This window comes from Terrapene carolina, unplaced genomic scaffold (assembly GCF_002925995.2).
Source record: "Terrapene carolina triunguis isolate 2854851 unplaced genomic scaffold, T_m_triunguis-2.0 Scaffold194, whole genome shotgun sequence".
Taxonomy (NCBI): domain Eukaryota; kingdom Metazoa; phylum Chordata; order Testudines; family Emydidae; genus Terrapene; species Terrapene triunguis.
Genome location: NW_020664545.1, coordinates 8,479,958 through 8,501,811, shown reverse-complemented (window position 1 = coordinate 8,501,811; position 21,854 = coordinate 8,479,958). Strand labels below are relative to the sequence as shown.

At 48.2% G+C, this 21,854-nt stretch overlaps 1 protein-coding gene across 1 annotated transcript in view; it reads right to left on the bottom strand.

Annotated features, from left to right (window-relative positions):
* Positions 1-2,971: 2,971 nt before the first annotated feature.
* Positions 2,972-21,854, bottom strand: part of MAP2K2 (mitogen-activated protein kinase kinase 2) — a 19,303-nt gene continuing 420 nt past the window's right edge. Inside the window, exons 2-11 of the mRNA XM_026655075.2 lie at positions 20,114-20,324; positions 18,003-18,149; positions 17,179-17,256; positions 16,321-16,372; positions 16,069-16,193; positions 13,855-14,068; positions 12,719-12,783; positions 11,672-11,733; positions 10,180-10,225; positions 2,972-7,756 (exon numbers count right to left, since the gene is read on the bottom strand). Coding sequence (XP_026510860.1) covers positions 7,646-7,756; positions 10,180-10,225; positions 11,672-11,733; positions 12,719-12,783; positions 13,855-14,068; positions 16,069-16,193; positions 16,321-16,372; positions 17,179-17,256; positions 18,003-18,149; positions 20,114-20,324 — 1,111 coding nt within the window. The 3' untranslated portion in view covers positions 2,972-7,645. The remainder of the gene's footprint in view (positions 7,757-10,179; positions 10,226-11,671; positions 11,734-12,718; positions 12,784-13,854; positions 14,069-16,068; positions 16,194-16,320; positions 16,373-17,178; positions 17,257-18,002; positions 18,150-20,113; positions 20,325-21,854) is intronic.

The window sequence follows — 21,854 nt, the reverse complement described above, 5'->3', positions numbered from 1 at the left end:
GGGATATTAGGTGTGGGAAAATATCTTTTAAAAAATAATCTAAATTTTGGGCCAGACTTGTGTGTGAAAGAAGCACGTCGGAATGTTCTAACCTGCCACTGTCAGGGCGCCTCAAGAAGAACGATGTCAAACGCCTATACCAGCACAGCGTCTCGTTCCGCTTTCGGTGCCATTGGTGGAAGCTGAACCTCAGAAACCCGGACTGGGATTTTCAAAGACGCCTAAGGGAGTCGGGCGCCTGTGTTTGGCTCCCAAAGCTGGTTGGCAGTGGACGTTGCTGTGTTAATGCCTTTGATTTATCTGTACATCTATCCAACTGCTGATCTGGGATCTTAAACAAGGGCTTCCCAAGGGGCCTGTTAGCATCTAAACAAATTCTTTGACTATTGAGAAGTGTATTAGAACCATAGCCAGCCCTTGCAAGGATCATGGCTGGAAGATGACCAAAGGGGAGGCCAAAGACCTGGTACATGGACCAGATATCAGTGGATTGTAGAGACACCAATCTGCATGACAGTCAGGCGTAAAATCATGAGTTTTGGAAGAAGGCTATTAAAGTCACCGACCCCAACAGGGAAGTGGCAAGAAAAAAGAAGTAGTGCTATGACCATAGCCAATTCCAGACAGGCAGGCCACCACGCAACGGAGCAGGCCAAACTAACATCTGTACCACAGAGCTGGGCTGAGAAAGGAAATTCTGTTTTGTTTCATTCCAATTCAGAGAGAAACCCAAACAGATCAAAATGTTCCGTGGAAGGGGATGGAAACCAGGCATCCTGGAAGCCCTGAGGTCTCGTGGAGCTACAAAACTGCAGTGCTGACATTCGGGCTCAGGCTGAAGCCCAGGTTTTGGGACCCTTGCCGCTCGTGGGCCAGCTGCGGGTATTTCCTTGCGGTGTAGACATACCCAAGCAGGCAGGAACAGCGTTGCGTTCCATCAAGTCATCATCAAAATCAAACTCTCGCTGCAAAACTTTTCACGTTTGCATTGGCAAATTCTGACCGAAAAAGGTTTCATCTGAATTTTTCCCCGCCTAGCTCCAGTTGCGGTAGCCCCCAGGAGCCGATTCTCCTGGTCACGTTCACGTCAACAGCAAAACTCCAGTTGACTTCCATGGGGCCAGGATTTCACCTTCCATTTCTAACACACAACCATCCAGAGCAAGGGAGAGCTTTTTCTTTAATTCGCTTCTTCCTGCTCGAGTGCCGTTATTTTAAGTGTTTCAGGCTGCCAGGTGCATAGGCCAGATCCGCTTCACTGCTACGTCATGTGCCACACGGCTCACTCCTTTCATCGGAGGGTGCCGTTGCGCCCAGCGTTTGCTCTGTCCAGAGGATCAAACATGAATGCAGGACTCTGTGTATTTTGCTAACAGCAACTGATTATTCATATCTGCTTTCCAAGCATCTGTGCTGTTTGGGTCAGTTTCACTTTACAACTAAGGGAAACTATTTTTTTAGTCACGTGATGTTTTTTTTTTTTAACACCTACATTTGGGTCCTAAACTAGGCGGATTTCTCTTTGGAAGAAGAGTGATGTCAAATGCGTCCTCTTCTCTCTGGGACGGAAGGGGGACCGTGTCCCATTTTTCACTCAGCACCCATCCCCCTTTTAATTGTGGATTTCTCCAAAACAATATTGTAGAGGCAAATTCTATGCTTAATGGCTATTAGCCAGGATGGGTAAGGAATGGTGTCCCTAGCCTCTGTTTGTCAGACGGTGGAGATGGACGGCAGGAGAGAGATCACTTGATCATTACCTGTTAGGTTCACTCCCTCTGGGGCACCTGGCATTGGCCACTGTCAGGAGGCAGGATACTGGGCTAGATGGACCTTTGGTCTGACCCAGTACGGCTGTTCTTATGTATGCTTCTCCACTACAGCTAGGGAGACAGAGGCTATTCTTTCCCCACTAGCATTCATGATCCCCAGCACACACACACAATGTTCTGGGGGCAGAATTCAGGGTAATGAGAAGTGCCTCTTTCTTCGACATACTATTGATTGCTACTAGGGTCCAAGATCCACAGTGCTGAAATAATTCTTCATCCTCTACCTTCTTGAAGCATAAGAACGGCCACACTGGGTCAGACCAAAGGTCCATCTAGCCCAGGATCCTGTCTTCTGACAGTGGCTGGTGGCAGATGCTTCAGAGGGAATGAACAGAACAGGGCAATTATTGAGTGATCCACCCACCATTGTCCAGTCTGAGCTTCCGGCAGTCACAGGTTTAGGGACGCCCAGGGCATGGGCTGTATCCTTGACCATCTTGGCTACTAGCCATGGATGGACCTATCCTCCATGAACTGATCTAATCCTTTTTTGAACCCAGTCATACTTTTGGCCTTCAAACATGTTCCACAGGTTGACTGTGTGTTGTGTGACATACTTCCTGGTTTGTTTTAAACCTGCTGCCTATTAATTTCATGGGGTGACCCCTGATTCTTGTGTTATGCGAAGGGGTAAACAACACTTCCCTATTCACTTTCTCCACCCCATTCATGATTTTATAAACCTCTATCATATCCCCCACTCTCCGTCATCTCTTATCTCCGATGAACAGGCCCAGTTTTTTTAATCTCTTTGTCTAGAAGCTGTTCCTCACCCCTGTATAATTTTTGTTGGCTTTCTTTGTACCTTTTCCAATTCTAATATCTCTTTTGAGATGGGGCGACCACAGCTGCACGCAGTATTCAAGATATGGGCGAACCATGGATTTATATAGTGGCATTATGATATTTTTTGTCTTATCTATCCCTTTCCTAGTGGTTCATAACATTGTTCGCTTTTTTGACTGCTGCTGCACCTTGAACAGATATTTTCAGAGACTATCCACAATGCCTCCAAGATCTCTTTCTTGAGTGGAAATAGCTAATTTAGACCCACCATTTTTTATGAAGGTTAAAATTCATGTTTCAGTTTAGTTTAAAAACCACCTGTGATGAAATTAAAGAGGAAAAGGGCCTTTTAATGTAAAGTGCCATTTATTTTTTTCCATGATGAAAATAGTTTAAAAAAAAAATTGCACCAACAAAACGCTCAATACACTTTCCCCTTCACCTCCAAAACCAAGCGCAAAAGCAAAACAAAAATACCCTAAAGCTTTCGAATCGTAGAACTCCCTACCATTTTTTAGTTAAATAAGAGGCAAAAAAGATACACCCCCCACCCCAGAGCCTCATGGTTCATATACATGACCAAAAAACAGTACATAGTCATTCAGAGCACATGATCTCACCATTGCAATTAGATTTTTTTTTTAATTAACCCAAACACTTTGTATAATACATTCAATCCTCAAGAGTTACCAGATTTGATGGAATATAAGTGCACTCTAGGAAAAAAAAAATTAATGAGTTGTTGGAAAACATACAACTGCCACTCAGGGATGATGCTTCAGATTCTAGCTCTCAAATCTTTGCTAGCTCTCAAGTCTTCCCTCGGGCTATTAAACTCTACCCCTTTTCTTCCTGCTATATAAATATTATGGGACACTGTGGCAAATGGACAGAGAGAGGCATATTAGAGTGAAATCTGAAGCCTGCAGCATAAGCTTTGGTTTGGAGCAGCAGTGGAACCTGTCTCCCCTTCTTCTGGGCATCAGGAGATCGTAAAAGCTTTGCAGATGTTCCCCCGAACAGAGTGAGAGATCCACGTTCTTCCAGCTCTCTCCGCTGCTTTTCTGCGTTAGTGTCCTATTCGTCTGATTAACTAGAACCCAGGCATGAGAGCACCTGATAATCTGATCAAATAGGGTAACTCTGGGGTAAAAATAAAGGCCTTCAAAAATGTAAAAATGACATCAGTGCTTGAGCCACTGGTACTATTGGAAAAAATAAGCACAATCCACTATATTTGTGTGTGTGTGTGTGTTTTGTTTTAAACACCCAGCATATCTGAACCACAATCAGCAGCATGAAATGCATCTATGGGTAGGGAGGGAATCCCCCCCCCCCTCGTTAAATTATTACACTGTCGACATGCTAGTTGAAAGACTTTACTCAACACTGGCTGGCATCTTGCCCTTCATCAAGGGGGTGAAACCGACACCACACAGACACGGCAAGTGCTTCATGAGTGATCAGGTTCCGCCCGACACCCTTTCCTTTTCAGGTAGATTCGATACATTCCCCAGTGGAACGCGGTTACAGGAAAAGAATGTATGCGTTTTGGGGGAGGGGCACGGATATGTCTGCTGCCTACCCAATAACGGGACAGTCCATTAGAAAGCAGCGGTGGCCACGTTTTCCAAGCCTCACAAATCACGCCCCGCCCCCTTCCCCGAATTTACAGGTTCACAATTGACCTTCGCAGCCACCGTGGGCTGGCTCAGGTTGTTCCTTAAACAGCAGCACAAGAATGCTAGGGCTGAGGACACAGACAGCCTCTGCCCGTTAAGCCAAGACATCGTGCCTTAGGAGACCCGACAAAGACGAGATTTCTAGACTCTAGCCCATGGAACTCGCACATCACACCCTCCCAAAGCCAAGAGGGCAAGGGAATGAGTCATTCCTATGGCTTGTATTTCTACAGCAGGCAGGAAAAGAAAGGGTATATTAAAAAAAAAAAAAAGCATAAAAGGCTCTTTGAAGAGACCCTGTCCATGTGATCCATGCAGGCTATCTTCCCACCTCATGAGACTCAACCGTTACAGCAGATCGAGGCCCTTCCTTGCTCCCGTAACGGCAAGGTACGTACCTATCATTCCCTAAACTAGAGAGGTAGCTTGAGAGAAGCAAGATTCAACCCAAAGGCCTTTCTGGTTAACTATCGTTTGACCTCTTATTCCTTTCCCTCAAGGAAATGAAGAACCAGATCCCCCCCCCGAGAAAGAGGAGATAATACACTTGGCGAATTCCATACACACTACTGCCGGTCACACAACACAAGCGAATACAGTCCCAAAAGAGGCTCTCTCAGACTTCGTGTCTGGATCAGCAGGAGCAAACAGCTACCTCAGTTAGCCACTTTCACTTCGCCATCCGGGTCTCCCTCCCCAGAGTCTACAGGAAAACGTTTCTGAGAACCAGGCAGCTCACGGGGAAAGGCAGAAAGCAAGATCCGCTTGCCCAAGGCAGTGGGGTCGGGGCAAGACTCTACTCCTAGCTCGGTAGCAGAAAAGAGAGCGTACGACTGGTGTCCCCCTTCTAGGGAGCATGGAGATCTTCATGGTTCAGAGGCTGCTAGCAGGACTGTCGTTAGATGAAGCACGTTTGGAGTTACCACTCCACCTATCACAATTATGGATTTGTACTGGCCTTCGGCGGGGAACGCCGAGCAATGGGCAAAGCAGTCATAACTCGAAGTAGCAGAGCTTCCCCAAGGGAAGAGGCTAAAACTGGACAGGACTCCTAACTACCGGAGCTGAAGACGGAGGGGGCCTGGGAAAGGTGCTGCAATGGTGCAGGCAGCTCTGTGTAACAGTTCAGCCACCGCGCGATGGCATCCTTACCTATCAGAAGAGCGAAGAGACGTGCACCATGTCTGGGTGGCTTTGACAGGTCTTTCCCCTACCCAAGGAGCATGTGCCATCAAACTGGCAGGGGGATTTTGCCTAGGCAAAGAGGACAGCTTAAGACACCCAGCTCCCATTAATGCCAATAGGAATTAGGCACCTAATGGTCCTTGGGGAAGTCTCCCCCAGAGACTTGATTGCTTTTGGCTAGTTATGTCACAAAACTAGTTCCGATGTGTGGTTTCATTCCTCCAGTGGCCTTGTACAGCATCTCGCCAGCTGGTCATCAGATGGCTGGAGTCACAGCTACCTCGCCCTGGTCTTCTGCCTTACGTGGTTGTCTGAAGGCTGCCGGTTGAATGTGCAGTTATACAGTTAAAAACCAGCCACATTCCCCACAGCCACTAACACAGTGAGACCAAGCAGGGGAGGGGAGGGAAGAGAATGAACTTAGAAAGACTGGGTATATTCCGGGGGAGATCACAGGTTTGAAACCCTCTGGTAGGAGCTGGGGGGGAGGGGGGGGAAGAGAGAACATCAGTGCTGGAGGAAAAACAAAACAATCCTGACCACTAGCAGGCAGCGTGGAGACCATTTCCAACAGGAGACCATTTCCTGGGTGGAAATCTGCTGTTTGGCCTCCTGTAGGATTTGAGGCATCTCACCCATCCTCTCCCTGCCTCTCCAAAGGAAGTTTCTAAAAACGCTTGCATCTGCCACAGCCCTCGTGGGAGATGGTTCTCACTGGACTGTGGAGCAGCACAGAAAACGTGCGAAGGATCAGCTACACCCCAAAAGCCTTTGGAGTTTGCATCACACTCCTGGATTGCTGCTAGATCAGCCTGGTCAGTGCCGTGAGTAGATCCGAAGGAAGATCAGGACTTTTCTTCCCTGGGCCAGTCGCTAGGGATTCAATTCCCAACACAGCATCTCTGACTGGCGGCAGAATGTGCTGGATCTGCAGAGCAACGCCCGCTTTCCCTTTGTATTGCCAACTGTCGGGTGCAAGACGCAGTCTTCCCTTCAAAGTGTGGCAGGGCAGTTGGGCAGTAATGCTGCTGCAGTCGCTGGAGGGTACTGTCTCCTCCATCACAATTCTGGGAGGCCCAAGCTTACCACAAAAAGCTTCTTGCCCTGACCGTCACATTGACCGGAAGAGTAGCCAGTATTGCCCTGCAGTCTGTTATTAATTGGCTCAGACTCCTTTCCCTTTCTTAGCAGGCTAACCGCCCAAAGTGGCAATTTAGTAGCCCAAGACGATCACCGAACACGCAGCGCGTGCCTGAAATATACTCGAAAACCCCACGTTTTAAAAGCAGAAACTTTTCCTCGCTACACCTGGAAGAAGATCAGCAGGGAAGGAAGTTGGGCTACTAGAAATCAACTTTCCAACACACAGTAATGCAAAAGGACCTCAAAGCTACATGAAGAAAAACAGGATTCCCTAGTCAGTCCTTTCTCCATCTTCTGGGTTAGGACAGAGCCCTGGCTGGACACAAAGAGGAACAGGACAAGGGAAGCTAAGAAAGGCTTCCCTGTTAAGGAAACGTGGGAGAGTATTTAGTGCCACTCCTCTTTCCCCAACGAGGCTAAAAATATTACCCACGAACCATCCCTTTGTTCTTGCAGTACCCCTGCTAATTTCCCCAAGCAAGCTCAAGGAATCTACTAGTCTCAACACCTTCACTTCCCCTTCTTGCTCTCTGCCAACACATATGCAAGAGCTGTACCATCTGGCAACTGTCCCTGCCCTCACCCCAGCCATTCCGCAATGATAGGTTTCTCTGTGTCCAGTGCTACAACTTTCGACACTAGCCATTTTCAAGCCCACACCAAAAGGAAGTGTACAAAGCACGTGATCTTCCCCGCCCCCCCGCGCACACACCATATTTTTTTAACCCAAGGGAACAGGTTTCAAAAGAGACAATATAAGCAGCAACACATTTCCCAAATGTCAGAAACTTCAAAGACTGAGCCGCGCTTGAACGCAGGCATGAAAAAACAAAACAAAGAAAGCAAGCCCGTTTCTGCTCGTTTGTTGGATGATGGGTATTTCCCAAAATGATGGTGCTTCGCCGTTTTGGGAAGGGGATGGGGGGGGGGGGAGGAGGGCGGTTCTGTCTTCTACTGAAGGGCAGGAAACGGTGGCAGACAGGCAGATGTGTGGACACAAGGCAGTTTGCTTTGCCGTCACATGGCGGTGCGGGTGGGGGTGCTGGGCTGGTTTAACCGCAGCGTTTTACATAGCCAGCCTGCAAAATCCACCTCTTCCACTTCAGAGCGCTTGATAAAGGCGTGATTCTGAAAGGGGAAAAGAGAGAGTAAAGCACATGCGTCGCTTTAGTCTATCACAGCTCACAGGACACTCCGTACTTCCCTACCACAAAGTCTTCACTCGGACTACACTACACTTCGGTATAACAACATTGCTCAGGGGTGGGAAAAAATCCACAACTCTGAGTGACAGTTATACCAACCGTAACCCCCCGTGTAGGCAGCGCTATGTCCCGGGAGAGCTTCTCTGGCTGACATCGCTACTGCCTCTCGGAGGGGGAGTTATTAATCCGACGGGAGAGCTCTCTCCTGTTGGCTTAGGACTTATCTCCACTTACCGGGGATTCATGTGCGGCGATTGACCCACCGGGGGGGGTCAATTTAGTGGGTCTAGTGAAGACCCACTAAATCGACTGCCGATCTCTCTCCCGCCTCTCCGGTACTCCACCGGAACGACAAGCATAAGGTAAGTCGACCCCGGCGGTGCAAACGCTGCAAAAGTCGACCTAAGCTACGTCGACTCCAGCTACGTTATTCACGTAGCTGGAGTTATTCACGTAGCTGGAGTTGCGTAACTTAGGTCGACTTAGCCCCGTAGTGTAGACCTGCCCTTAGAGCGTCTTCTCCAGACGCATTAAAACACTGCAGCTGTGCGGATGTCAATTTGCAGGGCAGCGCTGCCTCCCGAAGTCAGTGCAGGAGGGTCACTCAGACCAGACAAGGGACGGCGGCACACAGGGACAGGATTCTGGAGCAATTACCTAACCTGAGACGGCAGGTGCGCTTGGCTAGCTGCAGCAAGCTCCTCTCAGGTCTAATGCTGCCATCCGAGAGCCAGCGCTGATGTAACAAGGACTCCCCAGGCAGTGCTTTACAGGACATGAATGGGAGGACGAAGGGCTGCCACAGGGTAATGGTGTCTGCTGCTGCTGCTATACTAGATAAAAGCCAGGAGATCTGTCTCCCCAAAGCAGTTCTCACCCAATGACGGGGTCTATATCACCCAATGACTCATCATGTTGCTAACGGTTTGGTCTGACAGACGCTTGTGCTGCAGTGACAGCTTCTTGCTGTTCTGATGGAGCTGGAGGACCGGCTCGTTCTGTTCTCCAGCCAGCAAAACCAGCATTTTAGATAGATGTCCAACTAGCTGTTATTTTCAAGTGTGGGGCTGGGTTTTTTTGGTTTTCAGACCATTTATCGGTAGGGGAGGGGGTGACAGCCATACTGCTATCTAACTGGCTGATGCACTGCCTAGGAGAGAATGAACAGACACTGGCGAGAGTCCCAGTGAACAAGAAAACGCAGGCATCCCCACTGTGGCCCCACTGGCAAGCCTCGTGGGAGGACACCTAGCATGGGGAGATGCAGCTCCAGGTGCACAGGCAGAGCGGTGTGTGATCGCAGAACTGGCTCAGCAAAGCTTCAGAGCTGCAAATCCTGGACTCCACCGCCCTGGGCAGAGAGCCTTAGATGCAGAACTGACCCAGAGTGGGCAGGGTCAGGAGCCTGCCTCCCAGACTTGTGGGAAGCACAGCTCCCCGCAGGCTGTCACGCTGGGAGATGGCATGTAAAGGATCTGCCCCTCCACGGAACCGCCAGCCATTGCACCCGGAGGAGGGGGGAGGCAGGTGATGAAGCCCAGAGCACCAGCTCCAAGAGGTATTGGGGGGGGGGGGGGCACAGTCTCCCCATCCCAGTCCACATCAGCTGAGGAAACCAGTGCGCAGTGGGGAGAGGATCTGGAGCTTACCAGGGAAAATTGATCTCCCAAACCTCCTGGGAAGACATGGAAATTTCTCTGACAGAAACTACTGTTTTCCTTCCAAAAGACTTCTCTGAGGAATCATGTTAAGAAGGCCGGGTGCCTGCACTGGGCTTGGTTAGCAGGATGGGCTGCAGGACCTACGTGTATTGGGCCCGTTTCTGGAAGACTGTAAATGCCATCAATCTGACTGGCATTTTCCTGCAGCTTTTCCCTCACCTCCCACTGAAGGTATGTCCTCACTACCCGCCGTATCGGCGGGTAGCAATTGATTTATCCGGGATCGATATATCGCGTCTCGTTAAGACGCGATATATCGATCCCCGAACGCACTCACCATCGACTCCGGAACTCCACCAGAGCGAGCAGCGGTAGCGCAGTCGACGGGGGAGCCGCGGCCGTCAATCCCGCACCGTGTGGACCCCAGGTAATTCGATCCAAGATACTTCGACTTCAGCTACGCTATTCGCTGAAGTTGCGTATCTTGGATCGATCCCCCCCCCAGTGTAGACCAGCCCTCAGTTCATCCTTAATGTTGCTTTGGAGCTTCCAGGGTCTCAAGAGGAGGAAACCAAATCCAATAGCATCTACTTCTGGTAAAGGAATGGAGGAAAACCCCGCCCACAATGCAAGCCCGAGGCCCGAGCTGCCCAGAGTACAAAACAACTTGCAGCTCCCCACTTACCATCAGCATCTTCAGATCTGCCCGTTCTGCTGGATTTTTAATTAAGCTGAGAACAGAAGGAAAGATCTGTCAGACCCCTCTTGTGAACAGGTGCTTATTTGGCCGGGCAGGCTACCCAGTCTGGTGTCTGGTTTATTTGGAAGCCAGAGAATCCTGCCTTCAGCAGACCTAGACCTGGTCACTTCTATCACAACTCTAAAAGTGGCTTTATGGACCCACTGCTGAGGGACACCCTCTAAGTCTATCCTAGCAGATTCCTGGAGAGCAGGACTCCCTTGAACAGTCAGACCTTAATATCAGGTCTATCCAGGTTCTCATGCCACACCACAGTATCCATGCACTTACCAAAACCTGCAGCAGGCTTAGGAGATAAGCATCATAGAAAAACTTCAGGGAAACCTGATTCTCAAGGAAGAGTCTAGCAGAGGTTGCTGCTAAACCACTCCCACCCTCATTTGAAAATAAAGATGAGAGCGTAAGTTTCCAGCAGTGACCAGCCATTTTAGGTGCCCAACTTGAAACACCAGAAAGACACCTTATTTTGAGATGGAGCTGCTGTTCTAAATTTCTGAAAATCAGGCTTCTTCAAGGAGTTTCAAGTTGGGCACCCAAAAATTGAGGCTCTCAAAGTCATTAGTCACTGTGGAAAATTTAGGCCTAGAAAGCTGCAAAAGATCAACCCATATCTGAGACTGAAGTGCATCCATGAACCAAAGCAAAGCTGGCAGGTCTCAGTTCAGGCCCACAAGTCATGATGCTGCCTCATTAGGTGTATCTAATATGGGGGCCCGGCAGCATCCCTTAATGTTGAAAATTAGCACTGTAACGTCTAAATACAACTAACCCCTCCTTCCCAAGTACACAGTCTACATTAATTACAGGTTCTTCTGAACATGAGTCGTAAGCAAAGGTAGCTGAGCTGGCAGTGTCATCAGAGCATGAAGCCCCAAACAAGGCAAGTCCAACTGAAGAAAAACAACCCCTTCTAAGTGAGGAGAAAGCAAGAGATTAAGAGAGACGGTCTCATGCTCCTAGAAAACATTCTAGGCAAGCTTCCTCTGGGTGAGTGTTTGGAAGGATACCACATCATGGAGAAGGCTGTCAATAAACCAGCATAGGCATCCACCAAAAGTCTTATAATAAGTACAAAGAAAGACTGGAGGACTGGATGACTCAAGTGACCAACCCACACAGGTAGCAACTCCAAGCCATTACCCAACAGCCATTTTTGTAGCCTATATGAAATGGGCTGTGGTCTTAGTAAAATAAGCGCCCATCTAAGAGCTCACAGGGATCACAGATTGAATGGATCACAAGGACTGACTGAGGGTGGTCCCTCCAGGTCAGAGTGGAGGTACGTTGGCAGGGGCACATGGGAAAACGTGTGCTGCCACTGCCAGCCTTGTTATGGGATGGAAAGTTTCACTCTCTAGGGCTGCCGAACCAGCCCCGTGCACAGCCTTTATGTTCACTTGTAGAAAGAGATCCTTACCATTTATTTACAAACTCCTGGAAGTCTTGTGTGAAAACTCCATTCGGCAGCTTAGGAGGAGGCTGGGAAAAGAAGCAGAAGGGTTTTCTGCATCAATGGGTCAGGAAGAAGCACAGTCACCGAAAAGCTGCAGCCCGAAGACGTGACTGTTCATACGTGTTTCCCTTTAAACCTCAGACCCATTGCTTCCCTTTACAGCCACTAGCCTCCCATCAGTGCATATCTTCTGCCAGCTATACCATTCAAGGCCTCCGAAGGAAAGCCTTGCCCCCCACCCTAGGTAAAGCACTGCCCGTTTGGCTAGGTGCACAGGGGAAGCAGAGCTGCCTACTTTTGAAGCATTAGGTATTAGTCGCTGCCAAAAGGTTGGAGTTCAACATCCCAGATCAGTGTTCGGATAAGACACAGCAAATCCCACATACCTGAAACCCTACAGCAGATGGAACTAACTCAACAGGTACAACTGCGGTTAGGTAACAACGCATCATGTCACCTTACAAGGGAAGCTGTTCCTCCCACAGACTAGTCCTGCCTCCGTACTGGGACATGCTCACTTTAAGACCCCAGATTGTAATTTACCTTAAGGTTTTTCAAAAAGAGACCAGGCGTTCGCCCCAGGCTGAGAACACTGGGGTGATCTGGCTCCTAGCAGAGGGATTGTTTATCCTTCACAAGTCTATGGAGGAGTTTGTTCTAAATGGCTGATTACTGAACAAATAGTTCATTAACCCTCAGGGCTACCCTTTCTACTCTTCTCACAGTTCCTTCAAAGATATTATAAGCCCTTGTCTGCAGGGTCTTATTCCCGAGCTAGAGGCAGTTTAGTGTTGTGGACTTTAATACCAAGAGACAGGAAGAACAAATGGGAGAGACGGGCCGGGATCCAATACAAATAGAGTGAGTAGGAGAGAAGGAGATTTTAAGTGAAGCTTTCAGTTCTTGTTACCCCTTTAATTGATGAGCAAATGAGGATTTTCGATCTATTCTGAGTCCAGAGACTCCAACAAACAGAGGGAAAGGAGATGAAAGGTGATTTCAAATACCAACCTCATTAACAATATAGTCCAGCAGTTCGAAGATGGCCATCGCAGGCCGACTGTCCATTCCATGGCCTGTGTAGTTAAGAGGACAAAGGCAGAGTAAGAAACTGCACAGGGACGAAGGTAACAGAACCTGCACAGTGGAGTTCAGACTCTGATGGAAGCAAAAGCAAGACAATGGGGGTGGATTTTTTTAAAAGCCCGTTTTGAGCTTTATGGTTGATGCTACCAAATCACAGATCCATTTAATAGCTGGGAGCATTTGGGAAGCACAAGATCATACAGCTTGGAGGGCTGGAAGTGGACCAAGAAGCCTTTTGCCTTTAGATCAGCAGTTCAAATCCAGCCACTCAATAATTACCATCTAATGGCTGTTCAGAGGCCTACATGAGATGAACTTGGTGGCCTCAGTCCAGCTCTCAAATACACCACAACTGGCACATATTTGGCCCCTTTGGGATCAGTCTAATCAGAGACCAAGGAGCAAATGGGCTGCTGAAACTGAACTAGCCCTTACCCCTAGGCCAGGACTCAGGCACGCTAGCAGGAACCTGGCTCTGCCGATACAAATGCTGTACCTGACCTGTGGGTAACAGCACTAGCCTCTAGGCCTGTCGCTTCTCACCAACAAAGTTAGTCAGCAAAGCAAGATCACATTGCTAGAGATACAAATTTCCATTCAAGTTCTGCACAGTTAGGCCAAGATTTTCCAATGATTCTGTGGGCCCAACTTGACACTCCTTAAAGGGACCTGATTTTCAAAGGGCTAAACACCAGGCCTCTGAAAATCAGGCTCCTTTCAAAGTGCCTCAAGTTGAGCACCCCAAATCACTAGTCATTTTGGAACATCTTGGCCTTCATGTGTATGCTGCCTTTATGGGAGACTGATTTTACACACGTATTTTGTAAAAACCAGAGAAGCAAGAGTTAGTGCTGGTTCTGCTTCCAGTGTTTGGGTATAGGCCAGTCTTCTGCAGAACAAGTTCCCATTAGAACCCTTATGTATTTGCCTCGCTTCCATTCCATGTCCAAACGCAGAGAAATGATGAAAGCCAATTAATGGTCTTGGATTGTCATACTTCTAACCCAGCCCCATAAACCAAAAAACCATCCCAGCAGACAGGTGTCAATTTCAGCCCCTACCACTGACAGGGCGCCCTGGGGGTCTGGGCCGCGGTGAGATGCTGTGAGGTTCTCCCTCTGCCCCATCGACCATGGGACGGCCAAATATCGCTTCCAGTTCCTTGGAGTCTGGTGGGGGGATTGGGTACCTTCCGATAGACAGCTCCACCAGGGAGAGACCCATGCTCCAGATGTCGGATTGAACTGAGTAATGAGTGCCCTGCAACCGCTCAGGCTGTAATGAAAAGTCACAGATGTGCCTCAGTAAAACTGTACTTCCCAACAGAAGAGAGGTCACCACATGGAAGAGACTCCATTGACTGGAAGTCATCTGTGGCTATGGCACATTACTGCAGAGAAATTCTGCCTCACCCGGAAGGATACAAAACACTCCCCACTAATTATACATTTAAATGAAATAGACACGACTCTCTCTCCCCTCCCCCACCCCCCGGCCTCCCACACCTTCAGGCTAAAGTGGCTCTTGCTTACTGCAGTTTTTCTGTTTCAAGGCTGAATTGCTGCGAGGACAGGCTGTTTGGAAACTCACTCAGTCTTCTTTATAAACTAGAATCCTCTGAGGACCTGCCACTCTTGACACCAGCAGGAAACATTAATATGCTCAGAGGAAATATGGGGGGTGGGGGGGATTTCTTCTACCTAGAAAGGTCATGTCCACAGAATGTGTAGTGCAGGTTTTATATACTTAAATGCTACTTGAGTGCAGCTCTTCTTTAAGTTCTGCTATGGCCAGAAGAGTGATTGACACCATGGGGTTATTTTCTCAGCGTATTCAGATCTAGTTTACTCAGTATACATGTTAAAAAAAAAAAAAAAAAAAAAAAACTGCCCCATACGACAAACTCCCAAATAGAATCTGAAAACCTAGCTGGGTTTTCTGCTCTTTACATCACTGCAGAACCAATAGGCGTCACAGCTGCTAGTAGAGATATGACTCAAAAAACACACAGAGCTGAGGGACTGAGAAAGAAGAGGACTTTTTTTGTTTTGTTTTTTCAGTCTCTGTCCTAACTATAACTGCACTTGAAGAGGAACGGTGCCCAAAATACAAAGAAGTTCAGAGTGAAGGACAAGTGCAGGCTGACAGCACCCCTAAGAATCCACGTCTTTGTTCCTAGCCGTCAGGCTGGGGAGATGCACATTATACGCCGCCCCACTGAGGCAAACGAGCTAAGGACCAAGTGCCAGCACAGATTTAGAGTTTCGTAATTATACTGGTCAGTAAATCTCCTGCTGATGAAAGCAAAGGACGCTGGCTAGAATGGGAGTTGTGCAAGTTTTCACAGACGTATAAGAGTCAATATGCAACAATTCCATTGCAGATAGAGAAGTTACATTGCCCCCAGACTGTGTGGATAGAAAGAGAAAGCCCAACAGCATCTAATGATTAAAGGAACTTCAACTTAGACATCTCACCTCTGTCTGAAATTCTTCTACCTACTGCTACAAGTAACACCCGAGGTGACTGTCACTTCTCTTTTTCCAGTTCACGTGGGGCACCTGACACCCCATTGCCCTGCACCGTGTGGAATATCTGCACCAGTGTGAAGCGAATGGAACATGCTACCATTCTGGCTTTCACTTTGCAGCTGGTGTGAATGACTGCACAAGGCACAGGGCAATGGAGAATGAAGTGTTTTATGGAGTCCATTTCAGAGTTTTCACCGGAATAAGCCAATATCCCTTAGGTGACTTGGTTCTTTCCACGAAGAAACAAGAGCGGGGTGGGGGGGGAGGGAGTGGAGAGGAGAAAAACAACTTAGAAGTTCAAGTGCAACTCTAAGCCCACAAATATTGGCAGGGGAACTCAGGAGCACATATAGGACTTCAAACTACTTTTAACTCTTTTTTGAAACTGACCCGTTTTAAGGTTGATGGCATTCCTTTAAAAGGAGCAGATTTATGTAAGTGCACTTAGGTGTTCTTTGTACATCTAAAAAATACATCAGGCTGGAGACAGAAGTGAAGTGAGGTCTTGATCTAGCCCTCAGTGATTTGTCCATACATTACAACTATCTCTCTGGTTGGCCAGGTTGCTAGTTTCGGCATAGAAGGGTGTAACAGCAGGATACTACAGGCCAGGCTAAGAGTGCCTGGTGGAGTTGTGAGTGATCCTGGACACGATGCTAACGCTCTGTCTGGTTCCCGAGAGCGGTAAATCCCTCTCCCTTGTAGAATACATCCAAAGGTTTGCATAAGAATAAAGGGGCTTACAGACATGTAGGATCGAGTCCCCACAAAGGAGTTTGCCATGGAGTCAATGAGCTGACCGCTAACCCCAAAGTCACATAGCTTTATCTCTCCCCGGGAATTGACCAGGATATTAGAAGGTTTCACATCTGAGAAGAGAAAAGAGAGAGAGAGAGAGAGAGAGAGAGAGATAAAAAATGTATGCGCAATGCTAGGTAAGAACAATCCAGGTCTCTGGTTGTCAAGAGAAGCTATTTTTAGGTTCTCTCCTCTCACCTCTGTGCATGATCTGATGCTTCTCTCTTAGATAGGCCAAACCTCGCAGAACCTAGAAGGAAACCAAAGGACAGAAAAAGGTAAAAGCTGGGAAGGAGAAGTCTTTCCCTGTGGAGAGAGATATCCTGCACAGACTTAAGATGCTGTAATACTGCAACATCACCAGTAAAGCCTCCCTGTAGCAACTAAGGGCTTCAGCTTTAGGGAGTAACCGACACACAGCCGAGCAAATGTTGGCTGCACTTTAGATCCACTCTGCTTAAGGAGATGAAACTTTCCGACAATTGAAAATCCCCCAGTGTTAGATATGAAGTCACTGGTTCATTGGCTCGATGGAAGCTTTCCATGAGGCTCCTACACCAGTTTCTACCCTCCCAGCTGGGGCTGCAGTAAATGGTCTGAAATATACTAACTTCCCAGCCCATAAGGTTATTCTTTGGACTCCTAGTTGATGATACAATAACGATATACGGGGTGGAGAGAAAACCTGGGTTTGCAACTTGAATTAGTAGTGTATCTACCAACAGGAAATTGTGCTCCAGCTCCAAGGAAATAAGAGAGTCCTGGGGTACAGAATGGATTTCAGGAAGGGTTGGGAAACAAACCGGCAAAGGGTCAAGACTCAGACGGTATTTGCTCCCCGTACACCCTGAGAGACAGTAAGTTCTGATAAGACCAAATAGCAAGCGTGAAAAGTTGGGATGGGGGTGGCAGGTAATAGGCACCTGTATAAGACAAAGCCTCAAATACTGGGGCTGTCCCTATAAAATCAGGACATCTGGCCACCCTATTCTGAAAGCCTGAAGCCTCTCCTCTTCCCTTTGGGTTTTGAGTGAGCTCTGGGAGGGGGATACTCACCGCTATGCTGACTTTCCCCAAGATCTCCTCAGGAATCCTTTTGGCTTCTTTCAACACTTGATCCAGAGAGCCTCCATCCTAAATTCAGAGCAGAGAAGTTAACTGAGCACTGGCCGGAAAATAAAATAAGATAAACGGCCTGAAAAATGTTTTCCAGCTCTAGGCTCTATATTATTTACATACCTATGAGGACTGAGCAGTGTAAACAGCATAACACATTTGGGTTCACTAGTCAGTAACACTAGATCAGACTGTTCACAGATTAAGGAAGATCTCTCTGGTAATCACCACAGATGGGTGTTCCGAGGATACGCCCATCTCTTGCTAAGCACTTCATGATTAAACTTTGCTATCATAGGAAATGCCATTTTAATAGCATCGTCTAACATATTAATGTCACAGGCTTTCCGCACTGTTTCCCCTACACACTGTCAATGCAAAGGCAGTGCTGGCTGCACCAATGTGGAGGGGATACAACACACCCTCCCCGCCAGATACAGCGGAAGACGCACATTGCAGTTGAGTGAATTCTGTTCAGTGGAGGGTTTGCAACATTTCCTCTTGGCTGGACCCCAAAACCACCACTTCCGCTTTCCAGAAAGTCAATTTCTCTGTATTTCAGCTGCCCAAGTAGGGCTGTGCAGCTCCTAGACAGAGTCTGGTGTCCCAGCTCCACCACCCACGCCCTGAGCAACAAGCCTTTTGCTGTCAGAAAAACCTCTAGCATCACTTACTCCTTTCCATCTACAACCCAGAGGGATCGGCCCAGTATACAGAACTGGAGAGCAGCAGCAGCTGCTTAAAAGGAGGGAGTTTAGGCTCACCATATGCTCCATGCAGATGCTGATCTCCCCATCGCTGTAGAACGCTCCATAGAAACCCACAATGTACGGAGAGTTACACTCGTGCAGGACCTGCAGCTCTCGGATAATTTGATTACGAATGGCGGGTTTAATTTCTAAATGAATCAGCTGCAAAGAGAGAAAAATCAAACAACAGAATCAAGGAGCAGCTACAAGAACATACAGATGTAGCCTGGAAGTAAGGGAAAGGAGAAGCAGAAGAGGGGTTTGAAAGAGCCCCACTTTGTCCTGTGCTGGTGAGAGCTGTTCGCCCTATAGTTACCAATCTAAGCGGTGAGGCTTTCTGGACAACTACTCTTGATTTCTGCATGCTGCACAGAATGCAACGGAGCACACTAGTCACCCCCAGGCTGACAATACAGGGTACAGTGCAGAAAACCAATGTAGCAAGCTGGGTGCAGAGACGACACCCAACATAGTAAATGTTTATCACAAAAAAAGCCATCTCTACAGGCACTATAAAGGGTGTTTGAATACCAAAGAAATCAGGGAACAACTAAAACATGGTCACTAAGAGGGAGTTGTTTGAAAGTTGACGAGCAGCTGAATTATTCCTTGGGCTCCATGTAGGACCAGTTTATCGATGTGCAAGGAATACCTCGCAGGAAGGGAAGCTGTAGCCGCTAGAAAAAGCAAGTCATTCTCAAACAATAGTGATCACCATTACACGCTTCAGAGTCTCCTGGGACTTCGATCATTCTACATGGGGAGACAGGGAAGGTTTGGACCAACAACTTACAGCCCTATGTTTGACAATGCTCAAAATCTCAAACCAGGCTCTGAACACAGGTTTCCATCAGTTTTCACATACACAGCATCCCGCTGACGCCCTTCCAGCTCCAGTACTCCCAAGCTAGATGCTAATGTGGAAGGCTATACAGATACTGCTTTCCAGGGGAAGCCAGTCAGTGGGACATATTTGCTCATCAGACCCATAGAATTTTACCTGTTGCTTTTAAAATTCATCCCTATAAGACAAGAGACCAGAGTTTCAAGTTAAGTCACACTGTGGATTTGAACAACCGTCAGAAATCTTACGTGTTCTCTCGCGGAAGGTTAGCCATTTTTCTGACAGGCGGGTAAATTATTTATTTCCATTATTAGGCATCATTAGGTAGATGAACAAATTGTGTGTCTGGGACAGTAAGTTTTCGTGACAAATTCACAAGGCTCCTCACAGAACTATTCTAGCATTAACAAAGATATTAAGTTGGGGTTGAGAAAGGACGTCTCAAGGCACAAGGATGTCTGGGACTTTGTTGCTGCGTATGATCTAATTCACAGCGAGTGGCAAACAGTCCAGGAACCACTTTAACTGACCTGTCCTCTGCAAGCAAAGTGCACTTCTTTCTGCAGGTTCTGCCACACATTTTCTCTCCTTGTTAGCTACACCTTGCCCCTGAAAACTGTATAACTTTCCCACAAACCTCATCCAATTTAGTCGAGTTGATTAAGAGCTGCTCTAATGGAAAGATAAAGCATGAACGTGCTCTAAACAGTACATAGGATTTGACATAGTACAACTCATGTTCCATGGGCTAATACTGAAGAAGGGGACAGAAGACTGGATTTCTCAGAGAATTAATTATGGAAGAAACTCATCTTTGTGCCACTGTGTCAAATCCAGCTCAGGTCAACAGTGGCAGAAAGTCAGGATCAACTGACGACTGGTGGATCATGCATAATGAGTTTGAGGAACTTCAATCCATTTGCTAGTGTCCACATCACAAGAGCCACCATTGCTGGTTGTTTCAGCAGAAAGGACAAGGAGACTAAACTCTCTTCTCACCCCAAGGGGGGATGCTCCAGGTCAGGGTTGAAGCACAGAGAAAAGAACAGTGCTGCTGCCTGGGCAATACCTGTTCTAAGGATACCAAGGAGACTTGGTCTCCAGGGCCCATAACCAGGCACCCTTTACCAGTATGGAATTCATTTAAGGAAACAGAAGGATTAGGGTAGGCAAAGTCCTGCTTGTCTAACAGGGTTTTCTGCTATTACAACCTCTCTCCTGCGTGGCACAATAGGCCAACACAAGCACAAGGAGGACAATTCACTTGCCACCTCTCTTTTACCTTGCGTGCCATAATGAGTCCTGAGGGTTTGTGCTGTACTTTGGTGACCACCCCACCGTTGCCAGCTCCCAGCTCGGAGATCCTCTCAAAGTCGTCATCCTTCAGCTCCCCAACCTTGGCTTTCTGGGTGAGGAAAGCCTCTAGCCTCTTCTTTTGCTGCTCATCCAATTCCAATTCTTCCAGCTTCTTCTGAAGATCTACCAGGTTTGCCCTGAAGAGAAACAGGGAGAAGCAGGACAAACTGTTAGAGCCGGTTAGGTCTCTGCTAAAGACAGAGAATTTGACGTCCCTTCCTCCAGAGGAGATGGCAAAACTGGAACTCTGGCTGTTTGCTAGGTACACAAAGAGCCAAAAGGCCCAGCGTAATACAAGTCCCAAATACAGTTTATGTTGGATCCCTTCAGCACTGCCGGTAGGGAGAAGGAAGCTAAGAGGAAAGCCTTCTCCAAAGCTATGTGTATTCAGATTCAAATCTTGATATGGCAGTAAGATAAACAAATGACGCCTTATTACACAGGCACGAACCCTGGAATGTTACTGATAGGGAATTGCCATATTGGAGATAAATGATGCAACATCTTCCCAGAAGCACAGATCCCTTACAGAGATGCATTTTTTTTTTTTTTTTTACAATCAGCCATTTAAGCGAAACCAGGGGGAATCATTAAAACCTTAAAGACGCTCCAGCAGCAATGCTGCTCACTGCCGGGAAAGGAGCAAGCTGTGCCAGCAGCCGCTCCCCTTTCTGAATCCAGGGATACAGCTAGGCAGTCCACTAAGTAACATGAGAGGGACTTTCCATGAAGTCATGCAAATCCCCCAGTTTAAAACACTACACCCCTCACCATCCTGCCCAAACACGATGCCTATCTATTATCCAAGCACAATGGGGTATTTATGCTCTGCCTTTTGGTGCTCCTGTTGGGATATCTTTGGTCAGGAGAAGACTGGACTGTCACTGTGGTAGGCCCAACGGTGTGGAGATATTTCCCCTTCGAAATTCATCCCAGCCCTTTAATCCACAATTTTAATCCACCATCCTAAAACGTCTTTTTTTCAGAGGGTGCTTTTTACGATCACCTGCCAACCCTCACATCTAGAGCCCACCCCCTCTTCCCTGGCAATAGCACCCCATCCCCACAGCTTTGTTTCACAGGTAAATGTTTATGGTGAAGAATTGGGCAGAGCTCCAAGCACTTAGGACAGGTGACTCTTTACAGGTACTACCCGTAAACCCCTCGCAAACTATACAGCCCCCATCATCTCTGAGCCCCCTTTCTCTCTCCAGTCCACCCCCCCCAGCACAACTGTCCCAACATCCCCCATACCCCCAGCGTCACCTCTCTCACCCCACTCCCACGTCCCCAGCCAGTGTGAGAGGCCCAGCTAGGTGCCTTTGTCTCGGGCCCTGGGGCCTCCCGTCCTAACCCCGGCCACCTCCCTGCCCTTCCCTTGGCCCCCCGGGGGCGACCCCTCTCATCGCCCCATTTCCACTGGAGCTCCTGCCCCCACCCCCGCTGTTCCCTCCGGGGGGGGGCACCTCCTGCCCCCGCTCCCCCCCTAGCCCCACAGAGCCCCACTCATAGTTCTCATCCTCCGACCAGGCCCCTCCCCACCTCCCCAGCCCCCCACTCTGGGCTCCCCCCACCTCCCCAGCCCCCCACTCTGGGCTCCCCCTCCAGCCTGGCTTCCCTGCCCCAACGCCCCCCAGGCCAGGCTCCCCCTCCCCAGCCCCCCACTC